At 38.3% G+C, this 19,758-nt stretch overlaps 1 protein-coding gene across 1 annotated transcript in view; it reads left to right on the forward strand.

Annotated features, from left to right (window-relative positions):
• Positions 1–1,662: 1,662 nt before the first annotated feature.
• PYGB (glycogen phosphorylase B) overlaps positions 1,663–19,758 on the forward strand; it is a 38,983-nt gene continuing 20,887 nt past the window's right edge. The window contains exons 1-5 of the mRNA XM_026684555.2: positions 1,663–2,430; positions 11,186–11,287; positions 13,336–13,414; positions 14,086–14,189; positions 16,765–16,896. Of these exons, the coding sequence (XP_026540340.1) occupies positions 2,188–2,430; positions 11,186–11,287; positions 13,336–13,414; positions 14,086–14,189; positions 16,765–16,896 (660 nt within the window). The 5' untranslated portion in view covers positions 1,663–2,187. The remainder of the gene's footprint in view (positions 2,431–11,185; positions 11,288–13,335; positions 13,415–14,085; positions 14,190–16,764; positions 16,897–19,758) is intronic.

Consider the following 19,758-nt stretch of genomic DNA (forward strand, 5'->3'; position numbering starts at 1 on the left):
GTTAAGAATGTGTTTGCTTCCTTCTGCCTTCAGCAACTGCTTCTATACCTATTTGTTTTGTATATACTTTAATCTTAATTTGATTTATTCCCCATATAGAATCATTTCTTGCCTTTCATATTATAGTTTTATATTTTTATACCTTTTACAATATATATAGTATTGTTTTATGCTGGTTTTTGGCCATAGTAATTTTGTTTATCTGACCTGCCTGACTTAAAAATTCACCATAGCACATGTCCACTTCATTCCAATGCAGTTTTGGTTTCCATGTCCATTGGCTCCTTTAAGAAAGTTAGAAGTTGGAGGAAATGGACAGGAATCTATTCTTGATACATCAACTAACCTTTGTAGCTCCTGGTAAGGAAGATTGCTAAATTTATTTCTGAAATGCTTATTGCTGTGACAATAGAACTTTTTGTAAAAGCAGTTTTTTTCCTATTTTCATCTATATAATGGTCAGAACAAGGAGGTACACTCTCCCAAATCCTGGAAACGGCTAATTATTTTAATTCACTAATATTCTGAATGTATTATTTGCCAGTTGCACAAAATGCCCAGGACAGCTTGGGAAAAGTTTCCTTAGGGCAGATGGCATCCCAACCCTCTGTTTATTCAATTGTATTGCCTCCCCCCTTCTACAGACAAGTCTACACCCTTTCCATCAGACTGGTATTTGCTCCTGAAGCAGGGGTGATGCAGAGCAAAAATAAATGGTTCCTGATTCTAGTAAAACCAAATAAGTCTGCAGCTATTCCTCTGAATTTGGGGACAGGTAGTTTCCTACTGGTACCAGGATATCCGTGGAATATGAGCAAGTTTGGGAAGTTGTTGATACAGTATACAGATACCTCAGATTTGGGAGCTTGTAGATGCTTTATTGATTAACTTGTTTGGGTGTCACTCAAAATCATACATTGAGTAAGTGATCTATAAATTGAATTAATAAAGCAAACATTTCCAAACATCTGTCAGATAACTAAACTTCAGTTGATCACATATCACATGAGGCTAACAATTTGGCATGAACCACATCCACTTTAAATGGTACTCCATATGCTGACGCCTTAAAAACCACAAGTAATCTGTCATATGAGAGAGCATCAGACCGCTTGACAGATGAACTTTGTATTCTGTTAGCTCCAGTCATTTCTTTCAGCGGATTTAATGCAACTGGTAACTGAAGATGATGTGACATCAAGTCGTTTATGATTCCTAAGAACTACCGGGATAGATCTCTTCCTCACTTGTTTTTTCAGGTCTCCCAGCTGGGCATTCATAGCCTCTGTAACCGAATCCGTATAAGTCTCATAAGCGATAACTTTTTTGGCTACTTGTCTCAAAGGTGTTTTTTGTTTTTTTTTTTTTTTTTCAAGAGGCAACTGGACTTTCTGATTTTTCTTTGAATACGTTTCGCTTCTCATCCAAGAAGCTTCTTCAACTCTGACTGAAAATTAGATATTGAGCTACTTATTTTCCGTTCCCGCACAGAGCTTAACGTTCCCCTTCAGCCGGTTTAAGGCTAAGTGTCCTAAGGCAAGACATACATACACAGGACCAAATCCCTCGGAGTTCAGGCACCCATCGATCTCCAGCCCCGTTGCCGTAATCGGGGCGCTTAGCGCTGGTCTTCAGAGTGCGCATGTGCAGACGCTGCATCGCTCTTTGAGCTGCGCTTTGCAAAGGCGGGAGGGCCCGCTGCACGTTCGGTTGGGCGCCCGAGGGATGCCTTTCATCTGCGGGTGATCCGCTTCGCGCTTCCGCTCACCCGCTTCTGTCCGCTGCTGCTCTGCGCCTCTCGCCAGCATCGCGGGAAAATATCCCGGGACGATCCAGCGCAGAGAAGAAAAGGAGCAAAGAGAGGGAAGCGACACAAGCGCCACCGCCGCCGGCTGGTCTTGTTTTGAAAGTTGCTCCGGCTGCCTAGTCCCCACAGCGCAGGCGCTGCCGCAGCGAGGCCGGGCCAAGCTTTGCCAGAGCCGCCAGCAGGAGGAGAGGATCGAGGCTGCAGCTCTTTGCTCTCATCCCACCCCTCACCTCCGATGAACCTCGCATCCAGCTAACCGCCCAAGCGACTGCAGCCGGAGGAAGAGAGGGAGAGCAATCTATCCGAAACAGCCGCTCGCTCCGACGCCTGGGCCGTTCCAGACAGACGACCTTCCTGGGGCCGCCGCTTAAGTAGCCGGGATGGCCGTTCCGCTTAGCGACAGCGAAAAAAGGAAACAGATCAGCGTGCGGGGCATCGCCGGCCTGGGCGATGTGGCGGAGATTAGGAAGAGCTTCAATCGGCATCTCCACTTCACCCTGGTGAAAGACCGGAATGTGGCCACCCCGCGGGATTATTTTTTCGCCTTGGCGCACACTGTGCGCGATCACTTGGTGGGACGGTGGATCCGCACCCAGCAATATTATTACGAGAAGGACCCCAAGGTAAAAGATGCGGACCTGGCACTCCGAGCGTGCATGCATCTCTCCCCCCACCCTTCCCCAAGGATTCCCAGATTCACATAGGCACAGGAGGCCTTGCAGGTACAGAATGTGGAAATTTCCCCTCTGCCGGAGAACGTGTGTGGGTGTCTTTGCAGCGAAATTGTGCACCAGAGAGCAATTAGATCATGGCTAGGAAGAATCTTCTCAGCAGGCAACAAATTGGGAGGGTTTTGTCAAAGACAAGGAGAAGCTGCATTCATATTGAAATCAGCCTTCCTTAGATAGATCCCTTCTGGACTAGTTCCCATCAGCTGTTTTGAAGATGGGCTTGAGGTCCAGCACATCTAGAGGGTACCAGGCTTGGAAAGGTTTACTTATGCCAAGATAAGTATATTAGGCTTTAATGAACCGGTCAACTTGAATGGTTGCTGCAAAAGATTTTTAAAAGACTTCTCTGTTTTACCCCTGTATGCAGTGATCTCTCTGCAGCCATAAATCTTTTTCCACTTTTTCCACAACCATGGTAGGAATATTCCCTGATAACAGCTTTTTCTGCTTTTCCCCACGACACTCCCTTCCTCTTTTGCACAGTCTGCAATGAGACAAGGTCATTAGTTCCTTACAGCATCTTCTAGAGTCATCCAGCCATTGTTCTGCTAAAATCACACTAACACAGGCCAAGTTTAATATCATTTCAATCATTACAGAATGATGCTCTATATGTTAAAACAGCTTAGGTCATCCTTAAACAGTGGTGTTAAAGTAGCATTTTTTCCCTTTACCACAATACCCTCTTAGTCATGTAGCCAAAATGGATGCAAGATTGGGGTTGGCAACAGAGACAGCAAATTTCATATCAAGGCGTCAAAAACAGTTGGTACATAGCAATAACAACATTCTGTCAGTTTAAGAAAAGATGGAAAGCAATTCAGCCCAACAGTAACCAATTTGGATTTGTTGTAGTTTTTATAAGGAGGGTTTATTAGAAGATCTCTGCACTAAAATTAGAATAAAATCCAAGAAGTTGATTTGGAGAGATGGTTGCCTCAGGCTCACCACCAAATAGCTATAATTCAATGTTTTTAAGAAATGTAAGATTATTTCAGCGCCTGAACAGGAAAAATCCCAAAACTATTTCTCCCCTCCAAAAAATTATAATCATAATACAACTATAATTAATTTAATAGTCACCACTAGAGAGGCTTTGTTGTTAAAATATCATAGGCCTGATTCAGAAGGAAGAGTCTTTGAGAGAGAAAGATCAACTGCCTTGGAAGAATGAAGAAGCTATCTTCAAATATTGTAAACTACCTTTTTAAAATCTGTTTTTTTAGAAATCTGTTGATCTAATGACATGGTGGTTGTATAAGTTATGCTGTTTTGGGAATTCGGAGTGACCATTGGAACTTTGTTTTGTGTGGGTCTGGTTGACCAAGAAATACTTAATTCATAAAATGCAATTTTTTAAAATGAATACATGTCTAAACAATCAGTACCTTGAAGTTTCTGAAAGCATTTGAGAGGAATATAAAAGAAAAGCCAGAGCCTAAAATTATTTAATTACCCAATGGTTCAAAGTGTCAGCTGAAAAAAATTCGTTTGAAGAGCATGGAAGCTGTTTAGTGCAACCAGAACCCTTGAACAGCCACAAGGAAATTATATCGCTCCCCACATTAAGTATTCTGAGTTAATGATATTTACTGACTTAGAGCATAAACAAATTGCTAGCCACTGATTTACTTTTTCAGATATCATCTCATCTTCATTTATTTCAAACCATCTGTTTCAACAGCTACTATCACAATTGTGGGTAATCAAGGAATTATTTATGTTAAACTTGCTAGGCCAGGAGCTTAATTAGATAATACTAAATTCCAAATATTTGAAAGAATAATTTCTCACAATTCACTTTTTCCTCATATCATAGCGTTCTCTATTCTTTGTCAGTGCTGCTTAAATGTATAAATAAGTAGTGAAATTACAATTCACACACTGTGCTGGAGTAGCTTTCAAATTTTATTGCATTCGTGGAATGCAATGACAATAAAGGTATTCTATTTATTTTATTTATTTATATGACCACTCACAATAGTGATTTTGGACAGTGTACAAGCTAAAACCACAGTGGCTGCTTGATAGGATTGCAATGAATTCTACCATCTACAAGAACCACACAAGGGGTAATGGGATAGAATGTAAAACTTTAACTTTCAGTTAGGTATATTTCTGGCAATGTTGGGCAATCTATTAAAGTGGCAAATGTCTCATAGGAAACTGACAAAGGTGATATTTATATTTCCATAGTTTGTAATTGAATCTATATTAATTTAGATTCAATTCAATTCTAGTCTACCTGTTTATAGTACAAATTCTATTTCTTAATCCTTAATTTTTCAGTTAGCAGTTTTTGTATCCTTGAACTTCGAATGTTTACAAGGATTTCTTTTGTTTTTGTCTTCATATATTGTCTCTTGATTAAATCTGTTTATAATATCATTGTTAACTTGTTTATATATATAGATTTCTAACAACAACAACAACGATAGGAGACATATTTTTAGGTTTCATGGCATTGAAAATAACATTTTTGCAACATATAGAATGAAGCTATTACATTAGTAGATATAATAGCTTAGCCAATATGAATGTTTCCAGAAGTTTTGGGTTATGGTTCCATCACACCTTTGACGTTAGCCCTGCTGGATGTAGTAAATATATTATGAAAGCAAAAAAAATAAGTCTGTATTAGTCATTCAAATTAGAATGAATGATGTCCATGATATGTTAGCGACACAAATTTGGGCTGCAGATTTTATAGTGTACAAATGTAACAAAGGGAAGAGAAAAGTAGCAAGGGAAGTATAAATATGGATACAGTTCAATACGTGTTCCTTAATTAATATGACTTTCCTGATTGGGAATTAAAAATACTAAACTGCAGATTCATTAAAATGGTGGATTTCAAGGAGGAGTAATTCATTTCTGACTCAGGGACAATTCCAGCAGTGGTCAGAGTTGGAAAGATCTTGAAAAGGCACTGTAATAATAAAGCAGAAATAATCTCCAGCGAAATCCCCAGAGAAGACGAAGAAAGAGTGAAGGATGAATGCTGAAATGGACAAAGAAATTTGAGATAAATTGAAACTCTGGACTTTAGAGTTGAGAAGGAGGAGGAGTTTAAATAATACTACAGTATTATTTAAATACTGTCAGTATTCTGACCTCAATGAAGTGGCCAGTTGTATGATATTTGGAGGCCTGCCCCAATTCCTTTCCCTATAGCATTTCTGAGTTGATGGAACCACAATTTTTCAGGTTTCTGATCAATTACTAATTCCCTGTAGTCAACTTAGCTAGAGTGTAAAGGTCAGCAGAAACATTGGCTTTGCTCAGTGACTCAGTCCCTGTCAATTAAGATATAGGCAAAGGACTTCAGTTCTTCCTCTTTTCCTCCCTCCCCTCGTATGCAAAGCAGGAAAAGCTTTGGCAGTGTCCTCTAAACTCCTCAGCCAGAGGCAGCCAATCCCTACTTTTGTGTATGTGAGTGTCATTAGGGCAGCGGCCCTATTAAAGCCTCTCTTTGCTATTCACATTGCAAAATGTGAATAGGCCTTTGCCCCCTTTGCTTGCAATTCAGGTGAGAATATATAGATGCAATGCATCATTGGGTATACTTCAAGTGTGTGGACCAAGGATTAGAGGTTATGCTGTGGAGTTTAATTATAGATAGCCAGACCTTCTGTTGCTTAATCTAATGTAGGTCAAGTTGGCATATGCTTTCATTTATAATGCAGATGTCACCTGATTGAATGGGAGAGTATACCAGGTAGAAAAGATCTTATTTTTAAGTCTTTTTGCTCTAGGCCAAATATGCTCAGATAATAATTAGAATGACAGAAACTTGTCAGTATATTTCATTGGGAGAGAAATTATGCTTGATTTGATCCAGAATTGCATTGAAGAAAGCTTAGCGTGATCAGCGGAAAGGAAGAAAATAAAGATATCAGGGTTAGCCTGCAAGTGATGATTTGTAAAGTGTTGATTTCAAAGTAAGTGTCACAATTTTCCATTGGATTTGGTCCCAGTGAGTGTGAGTCCCAGTGAGAATTTAACTGAATCTTTATATAATTTGATACCATTCACATATCTAAAATCTACCTGTTGTGTATTTGCATACAAATGGAGGACTTCTTATTTGCCATGACCAGATTTCTTAGTAGGTGTGTGTTCTGTAGGTAACTTCTGGACATGCTTTGATGTGTATAATTAGCTCATCTTGGGCCACAGTCTTGCCCATTCTCAGCAAGTAGCATCCCTTGAACCCACAATGCCCCAAAGCAACATCTAGCATGAGAATTCAAGGTGCTTTCCACCTCTATTCTGATTCTAATTCTAATTTCCTGGTTATCAGGTAGACTCTTTCCTTGTCTATCAAAAATAATCTGGTTCACCTAAAAGGTCAAATTGTAAAGTACTTTGAGTTTAGATTAATGTATGTGAACCTACCCATTAAAACTTATATTTGAAACGAGTCACTATAGCTTAAAAACCTTACCTCTTCCTACATACAGAATTAGCCGAGTTAGAGTTAGAGAAAAGGAAGCTGCTACCGATTGAAGTAAGGGGCATTAAGGGATCCAGTGATGAGCCGCTCCTCAGATTTGTCCATACTGATAGCTCTGGTAGAGAATTGCCTCAAAAGTATTTGCAGTATACAAGAGTTCCTAGATTGGAAAAGGAATTGTGTTGAAAGGATGGCATTTTCTGTATTAAATCATTCCATTAAAAAGCTGTAAAATGGAACAAAATTCACTTAACAAATGTCTTACTTAGCAACAGAATTTTTGGGTTCAATTTTGGTCGTAAGTCAAGGACTACCTGTTATGCTTATGCTTACTTGTGTGTTTTTCTGATTGTTACTCTGGGGTTATATATATCAAAGGAAGGGGAACAAGAGAAGACATGTCAATAAGCAGAAACATTTGAGAGCTTTACTACTTTTCCTTGGAGTGAGGCATTGCTCTATTTAGAAGGACGTCTTCTCCTCTGCAGATGTTAGACATGACATTTATCTCAAACATACAGAAAATGCTAAGCTGGGGTTTTGGCAAAAGCTTAAGTGATTTCCAACTGTTTGTTTAAGCAGACCACTGCCTTATCACCACATTCTTCTGAGGAGCATCATATGGTATATGGCACAGTGGAACACGTAACCATTATCCAAATGTATTTGGATCCCCCAAATTGAGTAAGACACTGTATTAAAAAGCTGGCCCTGCATCATTTTCCTTATAAATATCCAGTTAATTACATTTTATCTTCTTTGAGATTCTGTTGTCTAGCTGCGTTTTTAGTCACTACTGGCTTAGATGTGACTTCCATCTTGGCCACATTTCTGCTGTTTAAAAAGGCAACCAGATACTGTCAGGAGCGCCAGAAGTATTCATTCTCTTAAGTGAATACCAGTTGTATATTCTGGGCAACTTGGAAACATTAAAACTAGTACACAATAAAATAATAACAACAATAAATACCATTAAAATGTGGGGGAGGGGAACACAAAGAGCACAGGGAAAAGTGGGGTATTTATACTGCCTTTATTACTTTATAAGTAATTAAAGGCAGTGAATGCACCTAATACTCCCTTCTCTTTCATTTTCCCCACAACAAAAACCCTGAGATTGGCTGGGCCGAGAGTGACTGGAGCAAGGTCACAGCCAGCCTTCAAGCTGAGTTGAACTAAAACTCACAGTCTCTTTGGTTTCTAGACCAGTACCTTAGTCACTATACCAAATTGGTTTTTGTGCATTTTCAAGGAAAAAAGCAAATATATGACAATTTCCCAGATTAATTCAACCAATATATAAAAATATAGGAGTTCTGAAAACTTTCCAGCAATATCCTAAAGCCATATATGTTACTATCATTTGTATAATCAAAACTAGCAAAGAGCTGGTGTGTATTGAATCAGAGTAATAGTCATTTCCTAGCCAAGTGGATCTTGTGTAAAAATAGCTCTCTAAAATCTTGGAATAGATTTCCTTTTCAGTTCTGCTACATAAGTTCCTTTAGCTAAATAATAGGGAATCTGCCATTTCTAGCTGAACAAGCCATAACTTTTATCTCTTCAGTGAACAACAGGGGAAATTGGAGTTTTAGTCCAGTAACACCTGGATTTGACATATTCTCCATCTGTTCTCTAACTAAAAACACTGGTTATCAATCTCAAGACCTCCTACTTCAGAAGTGAACAAGCATCAGACTTCATGTGATTTCCACATTTTCATTTTGCACCTTGAGATCAGGCTACCAAAAGTCAGTTGTACATTTTTCATGTTTTCAGGGGGGGGGGGAACAGTTGAAAATGGGTGTGCTAAACCTCTAAGAGACAAAACATATAAATTTCCACTGTGTACACCTCTCTACCAAAGGACCTGAATATTTCACCTGATAAACTCACACTGCTACTTGAATCCCCCCCACTGAAAAAGATGCCATTTGTTTGGCCTCTCTATAGATTTCAATCTATAGTACATTTACCTAGTCATTCATTTTTATATTTGTGTGTGTTTTGTGTATGTACAATCCAAGATTATGAGGACCCAGGATAGCTGATTGAAGTTTGTATAAATCCACTTCCTAGTATTTAGGAACAATTTTGAAATTATCACTGTGAAGAGATAGATGAGATTTATATCCCATTTGTTCTTATAAAACCCTTGCTCAGCAGTGGAGCTTTCTAGATGATCTTGGGAACTTAGTAGTCTCTTTCATCCAAATGTTGGGTGATTGAAAAATGCAAGAGGATGCACTCACTACTCTGATCTGCAATGGATTAATTGACTTTTTTGGGTTTGCATGAGGCTTTTTTCAGAGGAGTGCCCTTAGGCTTGGAAGAGGAATTAAACATTGGGCCTGCCCCAGTTTTGATCACAAATATTCAAGCAGGAATATTTGGAGCTTCAGCATTTAAAATGTCACCCTTTCTATACATGAAGATTTTGGGCTCTGGTTAGATTCACCGCCTCATAGATTTATGTGATCTGAAGAGTATCAGAGTATCCAATCACACTTGGCCAATAAAGAATTCTATTCTATTTATATTACAGGGATACGACACTTTTTTTTTAGTCAGACCTGAAATCCGAATGCCAATTATCACGACTATGCCAGTTTTTGGAAGAAAACAATTCATACAGCCATCATTTGGACAGAACTTACCAAATGTGCATTGTGCAAAAAAGAACTTGCTTAAGAAATTCTGCAATTAAGATGAACAACTTTTTAAAAACCAAAAACTGGACCTGCTCTTATACAACAGCCTAACAGGCACTTAGCATGAAAAATTAATGAAATGGTTCACTAAGCTCAAGCTACTATTAAAGGCAGAGGAGCTGGATCATCAAGAACTTAGTGTTCCTATTTGTCATTCCATCTCTTAATGTGAAATGATGCCTTTTAGACATGCAAATAAAATTACTTGAGCCTAGAGCTTTTGCTAGCCATTTAATACACACACACATGCACACAGACGTACAATGTAAAAGACTCAGTCAGAGGTTGGAACATCATGGAGCTGTTTCTGTGTACCAGGCGATGTGATGGAGGTGTTTTCCAAAATGCAGTTGGCTTTGTAGGAACATAACAAACTGTAGAACTGACTTGTTTTAGATTGAGAATGTGAACAGTAAGTGCTCACCTCATAATTGCAGAAGCAGTAAGTGGTATGGGATGGCCACTTGTTTGTGATGGTCCTGAATGCTGCAATGATATTTAGTCACTGTCATATATAATTAGCTTTTTTCATTCAACTTTTGGTATGCAAATACCCATAGCTTCCAGTCATCATTCATCTACTGTAAGCTTTGCACTGTTTGTAGTTTTTTTTTTTAAAGTACCAGTCTTTTCCTATCCACTCTTATGAGAAGCAAAAATCCTTCTTTCCTACCTTTTCTTTATCTTTCTTAACCTTGGCCACTTTAAAAATGTATGGATTTCAGCTCCCAGAATTCTGAGTTGAAATCCCCTCATCTTAAAAGTTGCTCGGATTGAGAAACACTGCCTTAAAACGTCCTAATTTCTTTCTGGGAAACTTAGAAAAATTTCAACACTTTCCAAGAGCATCTAAGAATTTTCCCATTGATTTAAATAGGCTTTTAGATTTCAGCGCTGAGGGTTATCAGCATGACCTTTGCTGGTGATTAATGTTTTTGACAGGAATAATAGACCAATGTAATAATTAATACCCTTCTGCAAAAATAAATAAATGTGGTTCATTTGGACAACCATTTAAATGAACCACAAAGCTGTGTTCAAAATCATTGAACTGAATAAGCCTTTCATTCCTTCTGTTCCTCAAACCTGCTGTAGTAATTAGAATTATCCTTTTATTTGTAGCTATCTATAGCCATTGCTCTTATCTTAGGCACTGAAATTTGCCACCATCCCATTTGGCCATTATTTCAGTGTTCACTGATCTATTGCCTTTCACATGTACTAAACCTTAGTTCCCATTTAAATAATCATCATCACATCAGATAGTTGATATATCCCCACTGAAGCATAGGATAAGTCTAGACTAGCCATTGTCTTTCAATCCCACTGACCTCAAAAGTGGATGTGAGGATGAAATAGGAGAGATGCAGATATCACAGATGGTATATATAATATAAATGGACTTGTCGCATACAGCATGGCTCAGGGTGCAAAACATATTAGACTATATAAACTCTATCTCTTTTCTCTGCTTTCCTAGCGTATTTATTACCTGTCTCTGGAATTCTACATGGGCCGAACGCTTCAGAACACAATGGTGAACCTGGGTCTGCAGAATGCCTGCGATGAAGCTATTTATCAGGTGTGTTCCACCTTTGAGGTTGGACTGGTGCTTTTCAGTTTGTGTACATAAGGAAGCAGGAGGTGCTTATAATATTTTTAAGGACAGTTCATAAATGATGTTAAAATTCAGAAAGTCTCAATTTTGTATTTTTTTAGAAAAGAGTCTTTCCTTCCTAGTTTTTCAGGAAAATATAAAATATAAAAATGTGTTTTCTTTTATAATGTTGCACGTATAATCTTGTGCCATGAGCCTTTAACATAGTGGGGCATGGAAAGCAGCAAACTGACAAAACAGCCTGGGTGAGCATTACATAGATAGTATTTAATTCTACAATATCACCCTTGAAGATTATATCTAGTTAATAATGTAATGCTATTTTTATGGAAAATAATTTCAATAATTTCACAACGAAAGGATGGTCTGTATATAGGAGCCAACATATTAGGTGAATATGAGTTCCTAAAAAGCTTTCTTCCTCTGGTTCGGGGGGGTAACAGAATAGAAATTAAATTCAGAATCTAAGTTACAGAATGAAACAAAGGAAATTAGCAAATCATTAGTAATCACATTTCTTTAAATTTGTACATAAAATCAAAGCTACAAACTTCTACACTGTGCACACAGCCCAGCTAACATTGCAGATATTTTACTGACATTACTGGGACCTGTTCAATATTTGCTCCTAATGTACTGATTCATAAATTGAAAAAAAAATGATAGATTTGAACATAATGCCAAGATATTTTTGTATTTTAAACTTCAGATCACATTTCCCTCCCCTTCCCCAAACTCACCAGGTAAACTTTATTTTGTTCAATTTCTTGTTATTCCATCCTTGAAAATCTTGAAGGATTAATCCATAGCCTTTGAGAGTAGAGCATTCTTCCGTACAAACCCTAACTTTTATGTGTTCAAAAGGAATGCCAAGCCATAGCTTATACAATAGTTTATGAGCTGTATGTACCTCAAAATGCAAATGCACCATTTCTCTTTCTCTCTCTTTTTTTTCACTCTCATCACAATAGTCTTTATCCGTTTGATATCTAGATACAAACTATATTAATAAAGAGCCTGATCATTTTTAGAGCCTTGTAAAGTTTCAGTGTAATCCGCCCACAGTACTTCTTTAAATGTTTCCTTCTGAACGACTCATGGATTCCAGGCCTTTTGGCAGAGCTGCTAATGTGATTTAGCCTGGACAGTTAGTTACCTTGCTATCAAATTCACGAAGATCCAGTTTTTCTTTCTGGGCAAAGAGAAGTTGTTTTGTTTGGAAAGAAATCAAGCTGAGAATGTTCACCATAGAAAATGAAAAAGCAAGGTACTATCAGCACCCCAAACTATAGACCAGGTCTGTCAAACTGGATTTCTTTGAGGGCCGAATCAGCATTGATTGCAGGCCGGGGATGGGGGTGGGGAGTGAGGTAGGGGAGATGGAACAGACGCCTCCTGCAGCAATTTGCCAACCAAAATGGGACGTGAGGGGGCACATGGGGCCCCTTCCATGCCTCATTTTTGGCCTTCCTGGCCTCCAGCAGTACTCTGCTGGCCAAAAATGGGCTGCACAGAGGCCCCGTGAGACCCCCATGTGGCCCGTTTTCGGCCTCCCCAGCCTTCAGCAACACTCTGCTGGCCAAAAACAGGTGGCCCGTTTTGACCAGCAGAAGGACTATTTTAAATAGTTCCAATAAAAATAATGCTAAAAAACCTATTTAGCTTTGGGGGGTGTATTTTTCCAGGAAATGTGTTAGAGGTTGAAAGACTGTGTCCTCTTTTTAAGAATCCTATCAGAAAAGGGTCAGAAACTGGAAGTGAGGTGATTATAAGGTATTTCACATAAACAGATATTCCATTCATGCAGTGATGTTAAATTTTTCAATGTTCATAAAAAGCATAGAGATCCAACCTAAATTATAGAATGTATAAATTAACTTTACTCCAAGATCAGAAAGAATCAGAATTGTTCTTCCTTTAACAGAAGGCTAAAATGAAAGAAATTGCAAATTCCAAGTATAAAACTATATACTTGATGGTATTTCCTGTCTTTTGCTTACTCCTCACATTAGCTTGGCCTTGACTTAGAAGAGTTGGAAGAGATTGAGGAAGATGCTGGCCTTGGCAATGGAGGACTGGGGCGTCTGGCAGGTGAGCAGTGACTGTTGATTAGAAGATGCCAGTACATTTCTAAGGAGGAAGACCATTTGTATTGCAATCAGGAATATAAGAGGATTCAGAGAAAATGAGGAGGTGGAGTGTAGCACTGATAAAATAGGATGCAGAGTTGAAAAGGCTCTCAGTCAACCAACTGCCTTGTTAAGCATCTTGCTGGGTGGGTGTGAGAAGCTGAATTATGCATTGTCAGACTTAGCATGGCTGCACTTAGATTGTTCTACATGTAACATGCTATGATGAAATGGAGAACTGTTTGCAATACTGATACAAAGACCTTTTTATGTAATTTATATTATATTATTATATTAAAAACTGTTGGTTTTTTTACCTAGTAATAATCTTTACATAACAACTCTGAGACCTGGTACTATAATCTTATTGCCTGAATAACATGGGGATTGGGGCTGAGAAAAGGTGCCTTTACTAAGGCCATTTTGTGAGATCATGGAAGAGCTGAAATAAAAGACCTTTATGTCTTTAGCTCAATCTCTTAGCCACTATTCCACTCTCATTTGTGGGAGGGGGGAACGACGTGGTGTGCAGTCTTCTAAACACAAACACACTGAGTTGCATCAGTAACAGCTGCTTGACTGGGTGTTTATTTCTGTTGGGCAGTAATGTGTGTTGGTTCTTTTCCATGACAGCTTGCTTTCTGGACTCTATGGCAACACTGGGGCTTGCAGCCTATGGCTATGGGATTCGCTATGAATTTGGCATTTTTAATCAAAAGATTGTCAATGGCTGGCAGGTGAGGGAAAGATCATTCCTTACTTCTATCTGTCTTGTCAGGTACTCTTAGTGATAATCAAGCTTGAGAGAGGACTGTGATGGTAGCTAAAGCTTGTCCAAAGCCTTAGGGAAAAACAGCAGGAAAGAATGTCAGTTGCATAAGTCTACTATTTGAGAATCTTTTAATCATAGATACCCAAAATTGAAGCCAAGTCTTATCTGTAGACAAAGGCTATACAGGTAATCCTTGTTTAACAACCACTGACAGTTCAAACTTGTGATGGTGCTGAACAAATGGTACTTGTGACTGATCTTTGTACTTGCAATGGTCACAGCATCCTGACCGTCACGTCATTGGGATCCAGGCGGTTGGTAATCAGTTTGCAATTATGCGCTGCCTTTTCCCCCAGTTGTGCAATTGCCTTTTGCAATCTTTGTTACCAGCTTCTAACAAACAACGTCAGTGTGAGGAAGCTGGCAGGGGCTCACAAACAGTGACCATGTGAGATCATGTTTAATGAGGGCACAGGATTTGCTTAATGACGGCAACTGGAAGTGCCAGAACTGCCATTGCCAAGCAGTGTAGTCACACAATGTCATGTTTTGTGACCACATCATTTAGCAACAGAAATCCTGATCCCAATTACTGTTACTAAGAAAGGACAGTCTATATTTTATTGTCAAGGAGGGGTCCTACCTCAGAAAAAAATGCAGTGCCAAATGAAGCCAGTGGAGACTTTTCAAGTGGTTCCTCATTGTGGAGCTGTTTTGGACCACTTCTTTTAATTAAAAAAGCTGAGGTTGCATTAATATATACCCATCACATTACCTCTAAGGATGGAGTAAGTAACTTGTGGGCATCCACTTGTTAGGCTGCAGCGCCTGTGAAGTGGCCATGCTGACTAAAAGTCATAAAATCATTGACTTTGGACAGAGTCACTTAGCTAGTCAAGTCCAGCCTTCAGCTCAGTGCAGGGTTATAGATTCAGCTTGAACACATCCAGTGAAGGTTGACCCATTACTCTGGAAAGTGGGTCTGCTGCCAAACTAATATAAACTGAAATTAACCTGTAGAGGCAGCTGTATGTTGACTCATCCTTACATAGGCCCACAAAACATATTTTACAACTAGCTCTTTAAGTAATTAGCATTGCCAGTTATAAGCACTAGATGCAGCAGCTGATGGCAGCTTGGTAAACACCAGTATCTTAGGTTAGGTATTGTCCATAAGGGCAACTTTGAGAAATCTTGTGGAAAAGCCTGGTGTGCCGCATATTTAACAGATTATCCTAATTGATTACTAGCATCATAAAATGCTACTGTCATGATGCCAGACTTTGAAGCTATATAGGTGAACTAAGGAACCATAATATAATAAAACTAATGCTGGCAGCATCTTCTAAGATTTTAGCCATAAAAAATTAAAATTGTCATAGTTCGTGCGCTGATAAATGTATAAGATACTTTCATTATAAGTGAGTTTGTTGGAGATGATGTTATGTGCAGCCATTTGATTTTTTCCCCCCATATTCATTCCTTACAACATGACTCATTTCTACCCACTACATTGCTACCAACATGTGCAGTTACTAAAATTTCTCCATTCATTTTTTTTCATCTTTTGTAAACTTCTACCAAGAAACATAAATATTCTTGTTTATATTTTGCCATTTATGCATAACTGGCAATTGTTCATTTCAATTTCCCTGTCAGACATATCTGCTGGAGTCAGATGCGCTGATTTTCAGGTGCATTCTGCTCATCGCATCTTAAAATCATCTCTAATGTTTGCTACAAATTATTCAGGTTCTCTGTCAACAACATGGCATACAAAGGTACACACACACATGTTCCCAACTGATCTACCTCTAACAACACCAGAAGCTTTCCTTTATACTGTACATTTATTCCAAGACATCACCTATCCTTGTCTTAATCCATGTGCAATGTTGAACCATTTGTTAAACCTTCTCATACATGCTTTATTTCTTATCACATGCTACTCTTACTGCACTTAGGAAACAACTTTCAACTCTGTATTTGTGCAAAGAATTCCTGCCGTGGTGGTGCAGTGGTTAGAATGTAGTTTTGCAGGCTAATTCTGCAGACTGCCAGTGGTTCGATCCTCACCGGCTCAAGGTTGACTTAGCCTTCCATCCTTCCGAGGTCGGTAAAATGAGGACCCAGATTGTTGGGGGCAATATTGTAAACTGTACACTGCTTACAGTGGGATGTAAAGCACTGTGAAGCAGTATATAAGTCTAAGTGCTATTGCTTTTGCTATTATAAGCAATTCAGTTAGGTTTATTATACATTCTTAAAATCAAGAAATGCATGATAAACTTTCTGTTTCATAATCATATATATCCCAATGCATTGATTATGACAATTAAAACAAAGATATATATTTAAAATTAAAGGCTGGAAAAATGAAAAGATCATTATTTGGACCAGAGTGACTGCAGTGCTGTATCAAGTGAACATATTTGGGGAGGGTACCCCCACTTTCATTCAGCTGTTAAAAAAGCTCTTGCTCATTAATCACAATTCATTGGCAAAGAAGACAATTTGTAAGTCATTTCTCCTTGTTTTAGGTGGAAGAAGCCGATGATTGGCTGCGCTATGGCAATCCTTGGGAAAAAGCCCGCCCGGAATACATGCTTCCTGTACATTTCTATGGTCGAGTAGTTCATACTCCTAATGAGGTTAAATGGGTTGATACTCAGGTACACCTTTTAAAGCTACATATGGAAAACCATTAATTACAAGAACAAAATAGCCAAAACAGATATATTATATGGCAATAGTTTTAGGTTTGGAGACTTTGACAATAGAAATGAGTACTTGTCTACCTATCCTCAATGTTACCAGGATAAAATCAATCAGTAGAATTTCCCCAGTTTGCTGGATTACAATTCACATAGAAGGGTTGGGTGAGAACAGCCATTTAGTAGGGTAATGATCAGAGGAAGCATCAAAGAAAGCAGAGGTAAGAGCAATAAATGCTGCCTGAATAGCTTTGACAACAAACAGACACTAGGAATGTGTCAATAATGCAGTTTGAATTATTCTAGTTTTTATGTTGATTTCATTCTAAATTATTTGGAAATCAGACAGTCAGTTTTGAGTAAAATTTAATTGTAGTTGTATATGAATGCTTCCACAAACATTGTATGAATTGATCCAAATCAGATCAATTTCCATGCAATTGATGCAAAGATTTTATTTTATTTGCTCCCATAATCTGGTACCTTCCAGATATGTTGAGAATACCATCTCCATAATCCCTAAGGAGTATAGGCAGCATATAAGAACAAATTAATAAAGCCGCACACCTGGGTCTTTAGCTTAAAAAAGAAAAAATTGAGAAAAACCATGTTATGTAGGTAGAAGAACAATGGTCTCAGTCTACTATAAACACAATGGCACAGTAAGGAATGGGAATTGGTTCTAGATTACAAGTCTTTAATTATCCAAATGTTTGGGTAATTCTTCAGTTCTCAAAAGAACAGATTCTGTCATATTTCTGAATGCTGTGTCAGTTCTAAAGGCAAATATCTTATAGCACTTTAGAAACAAATGGATTTATTGCAGCATGAGCTTTTGCAAACATTAAAAACCTTCAGAGCAATTTAAAACATAGGCTTCTGTGCTTGCAAACCTTATTTGGACCTGTTATGGCTTGAGCCTCTCTATGTTTTCTACATAGACCCTGGGCCACAGTGTTCCACATTTGTTGTTGAGCAGCATATAATTGGTTTAAACAGCAGCTCTCCTTGGACAGATTGACTAAACGAATGACTAGAGAGACATGCAAAACTGAAATTTGATATCATTTTTCAACTGTTTAGGAATACATGATTTTCCATGGATAGTTGTAATTACTCAATGTTTCATTTTTCACTTGTTAGGAGATACTTGACTAGCTCATAAACTTCCCATGGGTGTTTGGTTTTTTTTTAAATCAAGTCAATTTGGTGCTTGCTGATAGCCTATGCTATCATGAGGTAGATCAGAATTGGACAAAGCAGCTTGCCAAGCTTGTGACTAGATCCCAATTTAAATAGTCTTCCACAATTATTTACTTGTGTATTGCGAATAGATTTATGTCACTTGAGTCTAGCAAATCTACCGTCTGTGGCTTAAGTGCATATGAAGAGCCTGGTTGGATCAAGCCAGCAAACTACCATTCTGTATCACATAGATACCCTTTGATTAAAACATAAGCCTGTTTAAATCAAAACAATATCCTGGAATCATGCCATATTAAAATATAGTTTATTTTATTCTGGCTTAATGTGCTTTGTGATTTTAAACATTTAAGGTTGATTCAATAAACTAATAAAGCAATATATGGAATAATACCCAATGTTTGGTAACTACAAAGCTGCATTGGGCTTATGACGTATTTTGAAAGTCGTACTCTTAAAAGAGGCTGAGGGCACAAATTTATTTTTTTAATTGCATCTTATACTAGTTTTTGTTTTTATTTATTTTTTGTTTCTTTATTTTGAATTTATTTATTCTTTATTTTTTATATTTGATGTTATTCCTTTATATTCTAATATTTGTTCTTAAATTATATGACTAATTTTAGAAGAAATTATGAGGATTACACTAAAAAAAGAAGCTGCCACTTCAAAACTTTTCTACCGATGCAAAAAGCACACAACTTTTTTGTTTGCTTTGGAACAGATGAAAGAAGCAGCTCGCTTCTTCCTTCCAACCCAGAAAAAGGACGTGTTTTTGTTTTTATAAAATGTAAAGTAGAAGGGACTGTAAAACACAGTCTTGGTCTAATGGCCCACATTAAAGAAAAAAAATTACATTTTTCTCCTCCCATTTGGAAGGAACAAAGAACCTGCAGCCTATAAGCAAGTGAGTAAGTGAACATATCACAGGGAGGCTGGGGAAAAGCAGTGAAATAAGGTCAGTGAAGTTTTGCGTGTGTGTGTGTGCGCGTGCATTTTGTTTGTGCATGCTGGATAGATTGATTGGGCAGAGGGTAGAAAGAGCTGCAAGTGGCGGTTGGAGGAGAATGAATAGACTGGAAAGAATCAGGTCTGGTTGGCAGGAAAGGCTGGCTCATGCACGTCAGAAGGAATTTGGGTAGACAAGAAAGAGGACGTTAACAGGGAGAGCTAGATGGAAAAGCACAGGAAAGAAAACGATTGGGCACAATGGAAAGAAGAAAGAGTGGATGACCCAGACAGAGAGGCAAGAGGGCAGCATTTAGGGTAAACAAAGTCTGGTCAAAAGCAGATAGGAAATGCAACTCTAGATGAACAGAGGAGGGCAGAGAATGGGGAAGAGGGATCTGGGGATTGTGTTGTAGCTTACTCTGAACCACACAAGAGTAGCCCCGAGTTAGCGTATTGCATTGAACCTAGAGGTGGTTTTGTTCTTGATGTTGTTCTGCTAACAAAGACATTCTTCAGGAGATAATGGAGACTGTGAGAGAGGAAAGTTAGGGTTGCTAAACTGCCAAGAATGGAGAGAATTACATAATTACGTTCACTTCCAGCCCCTTCAAAGAACAGTCTTCTCTGAAAGGTTCATTTAATAACATCTGTGACTGAGTGCCAAGT

This window comes from Notechis scutatus, chromosome 1 (assembly GCF_049901735.1).
Source record: "Notechis scutatus isolate UNSWTSFEM ecotype Mainland chromosome 1, rNotScu1.2, whole genome shotgun sequence".
NCBI lineage: Eukaryota > Metazoa > Chordata > Lepidosauria > Squamata > Elapidae > Notechis > Notechis scutatus.